Source organism: Lygodium microphyllum, chromosome 1 (genome assembly GCF_053477565.2).
Source record: "Lygodium microphyllum isolate KBCC chromosome 1, Lygodium_microphyllum_v1.1.10, whole genome shotgun sequence".
Lineage (NCBI taxonomy): Eukaryota > Viridiplantae > Streptophyta > Polypodiopsida > Schizaeales > Lygodiaceae > Lygodium > Lygodium microphyllum.
Window position 1 is genome coordinate 88,644,405 of NC_141135.1, and position 9,329 is coordinate 88,653,733.

The 9,329-nt window shown below is 44.0% G+C and overlaps 1 protein-coding gene across 1 annotated transcript; it reads left to right on the forward strand.

Moving 5' to 3' along the window:
* The first annotated feature begins 6,469 nt into the window (after window positions 1-6,469).
* LOC148041376 (uncharacterized) lies at window positions 6,470-7,532 on the forward strand. The gene is made up of 2 exons (XM_087688164.1): window positions 6,470-6,959; window positions 7,081-7,532. The coding sequence occupies exons 1-2, from the start codon at window positions 6,535-6,537 to the stop codon at window positions 7,400-7,402; spliced, it is 747 nt and encodes a 248-aa protein (XP_087544290.1). The 5' UTR covers window positions 6,470-6,534; the 3' UTR covers window positions 7,403-7,532.
* Window positions 7,533-9,329: the final 1,797 nt, after the last annotated feature.

The following is a 9,329-nucleotide window of genomic DNA, read 5'->3' on the forward strand; positions in this document are numbered from 1 at the left end:
TTCTTTAAACCCCTTCTCTTCCATCTACTCCTCTCTGAATCTCCCTTCACCCTATTGTCTCTTACCCGCGTGGTGGACTTTCGACCCCAAACGCTCCGACAACGTGGGATATGTTGCGAGGAGGACTTGCCCATGGTCTAAGAGGAGCCAAATGAGGTTGACTATTGGAGAAAGAGGATACTACAAAACCCATGCCAAAAAGGTCACACAATAAAGAAAACAATGTTGCTAGAATGCATGTAAGGTTATCTTGGCATGACTTGCATTCTATGTACAAAGTCGATGGGCAAATTGTTGATGGCATCTTTGAGCTAGGATGATGGTACAAAGGAGTCATCAAACATGAATAATTAATGTAGTCAGGTTCATTGGATTCAAGTATTTGTATCTTAGTTTGTTACAAAAAATAGGGCATTTTATGAGACCATTACAATTGAAAAAATGCAAAATCTCGTATTGTTTTTAGTTATGAAACTCAAATAAGAAGTTTTGAGGGAGGAATTTTCATTTGGGAAAATTAAAGAAATGAAAAACAAATTTTTATAGAAAGGATCCCTTAACCATATTAAACAATCATGAAAGAACTGCAATCACATTATACAACAAACACACTCACTATCATATGCTTCTGAAACACTTCAAAATACATATTTCATGTTAGTCATAAGGCGATGCTGTAGAATAATGTGGTTGCCAATTTGGCCCTTAGTGTATACACTCCTATGAATACCCAAGCAAATGAGAAAATGATTGCTAATGTGATGAAAGAATGCATGATTGTTTAGGTGGATCATCAAAACACGATTACAATGTCATAAAATTTTGATATAATGCACAAGGATTCACAATGATATGGATTTAACCACACTTGCAAAACTGAGATATGGATGTTGAAGAAAAAATCAAATCATGAAGTTGTGATGAATTATTTAAGAATCAAAGCAAGATAGCTCTCAAATGAACTAGTATTCAATTCTATGAATGCATGGCAGACGTACAATCATGCATCAATGTTGATAGTTAAGTCATAATTATGACATTCATTGACATGAAATAAATTTTTCAAATCAAAGTAGGCACTCTAGAAAGTAATAAAGCAACATGGAATGCTTTCATGCAGCAATTGTTAGACTCTTTCAAGTGCTACACGATTATGATTGAGGCACATATGACATGGGTTAGACAATACAATGCAGAGAGTACATGAAAATTGATTTTAAGTTGAGAGATGTGAGGACCAATGAGGAATCCAAATCACCCTCTCCTTCTAGATCCTCTGAATGCATTGCAAAAGAGAAATGAATGCCAAGCATTGAACATTATTTATAAAAGTGGTCATGCCTGCAAGAAAATAAGTAATACATAGTAAATTTTGCTTGCATCTTTAAAGAGCTCAAACCACACTAGATGTACAAAATAATGACTGAAATTTCCCATGAATATCCAAGAAGAATGAAATGTAGATTATGTCTACCTAACAATCAAGAGTAAGCATATATATTGACAATCTAATTTGACAATTTTTGAGGTATGCAAGCAAGAGTAGCTTGATTAAGCAATTGAGTTTGTTGTTTTGTAAGGTTAACTGTTCACTTCTACAAAGACAATTCAATAATTCCATTAGTGGAAGAAGATGATTTTAAAAAATAGAATGCAAACCTATCTACAAGATGGTAGAATTGACCATTCCAAAGTGTAGGACCTTCAACACATGAGAACCATGACAAATGATAAGGCTATCCATGCACACATGAAAAAACAATGTGAAAAACTTTTCTCAAAGTGGCATTCCTAAGGATTTGTAGATAGAAAGAGAAATCATGGGCATTGTTGCAAATAGGCCAAAAGGGTGGGGGAGAGAAAACCCCCCCCCCCCCCCCCCCCCCCCCCCCGTGATAAACCTGCACTCGTTACGCACTCAACACGGCACAGAAAGGTAACACGATATTAGCTCAAGGTATACTCTTGTATTATTCAATCCAAAAGCGGGACAACATAGACACATCCCAGGACTACACCCTCGTGACGCCGCACATAAGAGGGTTCACCACTGGGTATAGGGAATCACACGTAGAGTGGAAACAAGGCAGGGCTTTGAGTCACTACTACTCCCTATATAGGTGCAATCGGTAGCAACGGCATGGTATAGCTACAAAGCCCTTACACTCACCCCCGCTTACTGGATTGCTGACCTCAGCAATCTAAGGGTAGTGTTTGTTATTTGACTCATCCGGGGTCTTAACGCAGCTTTTCCTAGCAAGCTGGTCAGTGTCTGCCGGTCTAAAGGGACCGCGGGGTCTTAACACAGTCTATACTATCAGACTGGCCAGTGTCTGCCGCACTAAGACATTGGGGCTTTTTCCTTTTTTTTGATGGAGTTATTTGTGATGATTGCTACCATGTGAGTCCACCCTCGACTCGATTACATTTGAGGAGTGGAGGCACATTCGAGGTCTATGATTGAGAGCCGCATTATTTGTTGGAGTGTTGAGTCGGCTCAAGGGTCGGTAGAAGGAGCAGGGGGGTTCTCCTCGAGCCAAAAGGCGAAGGCATCCTTTCCGCATTCACGGGCCTCCGCTTCTGAGATCCAAGTGGCCTCCTTGAGTGGACGCCCGCGCCACTTGGTGAGGTATTCAGGGAAGCCTCTTTGTTCCCGGCGTCGGAGGAATGCTTCTACTTCGAAGGGAACATTGGAATGGAGCATTGGTACGCGCCGTCCCCATTGGTTGTCGGGATAGAACCTGCGCAGAAGATGAGCATGAAATGCATTATGAACACAAACACTGTCTGGCAGGTCCAGCTTGTAAGTGACTTCGTTCAGCACTTGAGTGATTCGGTAGGGTCCATAGTAGCGGTGATTGAACTTTGGGGTCATGTTTTTGGGAAGTGACATATTCTTAGAGCTCACTAGGACCATGTCTCCTTTGGCGAATAGTACAGCCTTTCTCTTCTTGTTTGCTTGCTCTGTCATTGTTATCTTGCTCCGCTCGAGACTTTGCTTAGCTGTTGCATTGCGATCTCTCCATTTCTTCAAGAATTCTTCTGCATCTAGATCCTCCGCTTTGGCCGCTCCGGATGCTAAGGCCAGTGGTGTGATGACTTCTTTTCCTGTAGCTAACTCAAAGGGAGTGTACCCTGTAGCCGAGTGGATGGAGCTATTATAGTGAAATTCCAAGACATCAAGGTACAAGGTCCAATCTTTCTGATCCACTCTAGCATAGCTGCAGAGGTAATCTTCGATGCCTTGGTTGACTCGTTCTGTCTGTCCATCTGTCTCCGGGTGGAAGGATGATGAGAATCTTAGTTGGGTTTCCAGAGTCTTGAAGAGTTCCTTCCACATGTCGCTCATGAATCTTCCATCTCTATCTGATACAATGGCTAGTGGTAAGCCGTGCAATTTGAATACATGTGTGAAGAAGAGGCGTGCTACCTCCTTGGCATTCAGTGGGGTTTTGGCTGGGATGAAGTGGGCCTGTTTGGAAAAATAGTCCACCACTACAAAGATGATTGTGTACCCATGGGACTCCGGTAGTTCCACAATGAAGTCCATGCTGATGACATCCCATGGGCGGTTGGGTACTGGTAATGGTTGTAGTAGTCCGGCTGGTCTTGATCTGGGTGCTTTGACCATTTGGCAAGTGGGGCAAGTTTTGATGTAGTCTATCACTTCTTCCTTCATGTTCGGCCAAAAGAACTGCTTCCTAAGGGCCTCCAAGGTTTTGCTTTGCCCTTTGTGGCCTCCAATCTTGCCGTCATGTATCTCATGTAGGATGAGTTTCTTTAATTCCACATTGTTGGGGATATACAATCTTTTGCCTAAAAATAGAATACCCTCTTCTAAAGTGTACATTCCATGGGGGGTCTTCTCTGCTTCCACATCTTTGATTATCTTGTGCATGTCTTGATCTTGTTCTAGGGCCTCTTTGGCAAGTTCTATGAAGTTGCTGCTGACAACACTGACAGCTTTCAGGTCAGCTTTCCGGCTCAAGGCATCTGCTATTTTGTTAGTAGAGCCAGGCTTGTGCTTAATTTCCAGGTCAAATTCAGCTAGGAAGTCTAGCCAATGGGCTTGCTTTGCTGATAACTTGGGTTGGGATTGGAAGTATTTGAGAGAGATATTGTCGGTGAAGACTATTGTATGCTTGTCTTGAACATAGTGCTTCCATTTTCTAAGGCAGTGGATGACTGCCAACATTTCCTTCTCATGTGTGCTCCACCTTGTTTCAGCATCAGTAAATTTCTTTGTCTCATATGCAATGGGGTACCCCTCTTGGACCAGTACACCCCCTATGCCATAGTCAGATGCATCTGTAGAGATTTCAAAGGGTTTGGTGAAGTTCGGTTCCCTTAGGATGGGAGTTTGGCTCATGCACTTCTTCATCTGCTCAAAGGCTTCCTGTTGCGCATTCGCCCATGTAAACGAGTGGTCTTCTTTGGTGAGGTGGGAGAGGGGGGCAGTGATGAGGCTGTAATCTTTGATGAATCTTCGACAAAATACTGTGAAGCCTAGGAACTCCCGCACTTCTCTTACAGTTTTCAGTACAGGCCATTTTTGGACAGCTTCCACTTTCTTAGGGTCCACTTTGATTCCATCTGCTCCTACAATAAAGCCTAGGAACTCCAATTCTTTCACTGCGAATTCACATTTTTCCGGCTTGGCGTATAACTGATGTTGCCGCAGTTTCTCAAAAACTTGGCGTAAGTGTTGTTTGTGCTCTTCTAAGGTCTTGCTGTAGACTAGGAGGTCATCTATGTAGATAATGACAAAGATATCTATCTCCGGTCTAAAAATTCCATCCATGAGGCCACAAAATGTGCCTGGCCCATTGCTTAGGCCGAACCCTAATACTAACCACTCAAAACTACCATATCGGGTGCGGAAGGCTGTCTTTGGGATATCTTCTTCGGCTATGCGGATTTGGTGGTATCCTGATCTAAGGTCAATCCGACTAAAGTGCTTGGCCCCATGCAGTCTATCTAATAGGTCTTCCACTAGGGGCATAGGGTATTTGTTTTTTATGGTGATTTTGTTAAGAGCCCTATAATCTACACAGAGTCTAAGTCCCCCATCCTTCTTCTTTACAAACAACACTGGAGCACCAAAGGGGGATTTGCTAGGGCGGATGAATCCTTGTTCTTCTAGTTCATGTAGTTGCTTCTTCAATTCCATGAGCTCAGTGTGGTTCATGCGATAGGGAGCTCGGGCCGGTGGAGAAGACCCTGGAATCAACTCAATCTTGTGATCCACATCTCGTCTGGGTGGCAGACCTTTGGGTAGTTCGGCTGGCATTACATCTTTGAATTCTTCAAGTATTTCTGCCACTTCTGTGTTCCTCTTCTGTTGTTTGGGTTTCTTGCCATATTCATCTTCTTCTATTGGTCGGATCATACACAGATAGACCATATGCGTTTCGCCTGTGGTGGTGTGGGTCGTGCCGCGGGGAAGCCGCGTCACATCTTCAGACGGTGGGATGTCGAGGTTGGGGCGTCACGCCGGGGCGACGCGTCGGGGGGGCGTCGCAACGTGGGGCGTCGCGACGTGGGGCGACACGACGTGGGGCGTCGCGCTGTGGGTCGTTATGACTTCGATCTCTTCGGGGCACTGGAACTTTCCTCCTGCTTCCATGAGCACTCCTTCACTCCGAGCAAGAGTTGCTCTGATACCAAGTGTGATAAACCTGCACTCGTTACACACTCAACACGGCACATAAAGGTAACACGATATGAGCTCAAGGTATACTCTTGTATTATTCAATCCAAAAGCGGGACAACATAGACACATCCCAGGACTACACCCTCGTGACGCCGCACATAAGAGGGTTCACCACTGGGTATAGGAAATCACACGTAGAGTGAAAACAAGGCAGGGCTTTGAGTCACTACTACTCCCTATATAGGTGCAATCGGTAGCAATGGCATGGTATAGCTACAAAGCCCTTACACCCCCCCCCCCCCCCCCCCCCCCCCCCTTTGAAAAAAACCTACATCTTAGAGTGAAAACCCCCACCAAACCGACTACCACTAAGGTGGATTCATGTAGTGGCACTAGTGGGGACCCAAAACCCTTCTATGCGCTTTTTTGGGGGGGGGGGGGGGGGGCGCGCTGTGAGGGCTCTTAGGGGATGAAGAGCAGAAACAAATGCTTCATTTTTTATATCAAGAGAGTCGTCGAGTGACACACTGGGACAAGGCTGAGTGGCAGCGTGCATGTATCTCAAGGCTGACGAACGCATTGAAAATCCCAGTCGCGAACTACATTAAAATCCTAGTCCATGTCGTGCCAGCTGATGCACCAGTTTTGTGCGAAATTCGAATGCAGTGCGGCGGCAGGTCTTGTGGGTGACGCTTGTCATAGATTTTCCGAACATGCTACCTGCAGCTTTATTGAGAGAGAGAGAGATTCGCAGTCTTGACAGCCTATATTAAGCGCTGCCGTGTCTGATCTCGCACAGTTCGAAGGTCTCCAGGGTAGTTTTCTTATCCTCCCGACCCCCGAGTGCCTCATCGTCTACTCTCGAGTACGCATCCTTCATCATGGAGTTCAAGGCTCTTCTCTTAGTGTTTCTCATGGTTGGGTGCGTCCATATACCGTCGGCCGCATTTGGCAAACGCTCAACGCGTAACCTTGGATACTATACTTCTCCGTTGTCGGGGTCTTCTCCTGATGTTGTGCAAAGCCCTCCTACATACACAACTCCTACACCATCGATCGGTTCATCTCCTGACGTCCAATCTCCTCCATCCTCATCGTCATATTCTCCACCATCTTCTGGGAGTTCTCCATCTGGTTCCGACTCTTATCCTGACTTGAGTCCTCCCTACAGCAGCACTACCCCCAGCTCCGGCTCGTCGTCTCCTGCGGGCACCTCGCCTGTGTCGTCACCCGTGATCGGCTCTCCCATCACGTCTCCGACCCCTGCGACCAGCACGTCCTCGAGGAGCGGCAGGGGCTCATGCGAGTAAGTATAGCACCATACTCCGTATAGTATGTCTCGGTTCAATGGTGATCAGTGTGGAGGTTGCTGCCATAACTCATAGGCCTAAGCTATAATCCTCTCCTGATATAATGCAATAATGCAGCTACTGGAAGAGCCACGGCGCCAAGTGGCCCAGCATCCTGTCGGCACTTGGCAGCTTGGCCAAGATCTTCGGAGGGAGGGCGCATTCCGTGTTCGGGAGCCGGATGAGCCTGATGGAAGCTCTGCTTAGCACCAAGCAAGACGAGTACAGCACTCTGGCTCGCCAAGGGACCACCTCCCTCCTCAACGCTTACACCGTGGAGAACTTCGCCCTGACTCCGGAGGACGTGAGACGCCAGTTCAACGATGCCCTCGCCTCTCCCGACCTCGCTCGCCAGCAGGCTCTCAAGTTCGAGCAAGCCAACTTGCAGATCGGCGTCTAAGACGGTGTAAGCTCCCATCCATCCGCTGCCCATATGTTGGAAACGCGGCTCAGAGTTACGTCTTCCGCGTTGAGCTTGCTCTTGTGTAATCTCAAGGCTTTGGGAAATAAATTCTTTGCAAGACTTACCGCACCCAAAAGTTCTTGTCAAGTATGAGATCTTTGAATTGAAGGTTTTAAATGCTCGTAATTCAGAAATTCTTTGCAAGACTTACTGCGCTTAAAAGTCAAGTAGGAAATCTTTGGGTTGAAGTTTTTAAATGCTCGTGACAACGTTCAAATAGATAATTGTGATTGAAGCATAGGATGATTGAGGGATGATAGACCACTTGTAATGGCACTTCAATGTAGATTTGATTTAAGTACTATGCTTGGATAATCATTTTTGTGTAAAATGTCGTTTTTATAATGTGCAACACTTATTAGAGAAAGGTAAACACTTTCATAAATTGTGTAGGAAAATAGTCATAGATTGTCAACTTGAGCTCTACATAAGCATTTTTGTTGTTAGAGCTTTGAAGCCCAAGGTGACCATAGTATAACCATGTTTATATGCACATAAATTAGGCCAAATGTACATAGAAGATTCTCCCTTTCTCCCATTTGACTTGTTCAAAGTAAAGAGCCAAGAATTGATAATCTAATGAGCAATTTCAGATTGTTTAATGTTTTAATTTTATAATGAGGTGGATAATATTGTTACATAGAAGGTGCTCATGAAGCATTTGTGGTTGTTTCATGCTGTGGAAAAATGAAAAAAAGATTTAACACCTATTCACAGTGACCCAACAAGACAACCATGTGATATAGATCGTTCCATCTTTTCTCGAAGTCTACCTCTACAAATCCAGAGGGTTCTCGTCAAATGGCTGCCCCTTGTATATTGAATATGATCATGGAGAAGCTACAGTAATCTACTAAAATAACACTTTGCAAGTTGTCAAAATACTCAATCTTATCCACTTTAAATGTTTAGATCTGTGGTCCATTGTCGATTTTCTTACTCAAACTATGCCATGATACCATAGTCAATCAAGGAGTGTATTTTATCAATATGCTCAACTCGAAAATGTCACCCACATGACCACATTGCACTGTAGATTTTATATTGTACATTGAAATGCCTAGGTTAGTTGCTACATACAATTGCTAGATATACAACAAAGAAAACACATATTTATCTTCATAGTGTAACCCCTTGAGAACTCCCACTCCTCCCTAGAGACTTCCAACCCTTGCTATAAAGCTATGGCCAAGGCATCATGTAATCATCTCGTAGGCATGAATTGTGATATCTATTCTATTTCCTTGGGATATCCAATTGATTTGCTGATGTATACTACACCGAAATTCTAATCGCATTGCCTTGTATTCTCTTTTGGCCTGCTCGTATATATTAAGCCACTTCTCCATGGATGCATGGTCGTACATTAAAAAAATGATTTACTTTCTTCTTCATGATGCTATCCATCCTCTTCTCTATTCCATTTTTGACCACCACATCTCCTATTAGTCTATCATTGTCCTTTAGCATCCACAACATCCTATTATTTAAATCCAATGTCGACAACCACTTTGAAATATATACCAATGTCTTTGATATTAGCTAACCTTTATCCATGCTACCCAATAGACGAGAGCCTATTATCATACAAAGCCTTTTAGGATTTTCATGAAGCTCCAAGAAGAACATTTATTTGATATAGGCCGGTCCTACAATCTCCACTTCATCTACGCGGTGTACTAGGAGATAAGTCTATATCATGAGTATACTCATGGGTAAGTACTTCTAAAAGCGATACACTATCTCCATAGCTCTTTGCCTTGGGATTCAATGGAGGATGACTTGATCTCCTTCTGCAAGATCGATTGCACTAAATTTGATAACTTATAAATCACTGAACATATCTTTGGAGTGAGACACCATG

Coding starts and splice junctions, on each gene's coding strand:
- LOC148041376 (XM_087688164.1), top strand. CDS start 6,535: ATGGAGTTCAAGGCTCTTCTCTTAGTGTTTCTCATGGTTGGGTGCGTC. Junction 6,960..7,080: donor AGCGGCAGGGGCTCATGCGA/GTAAGTATAGCA, acceptor GCAATAATGCAG/CTACTGGAAGAGCCACGGCG.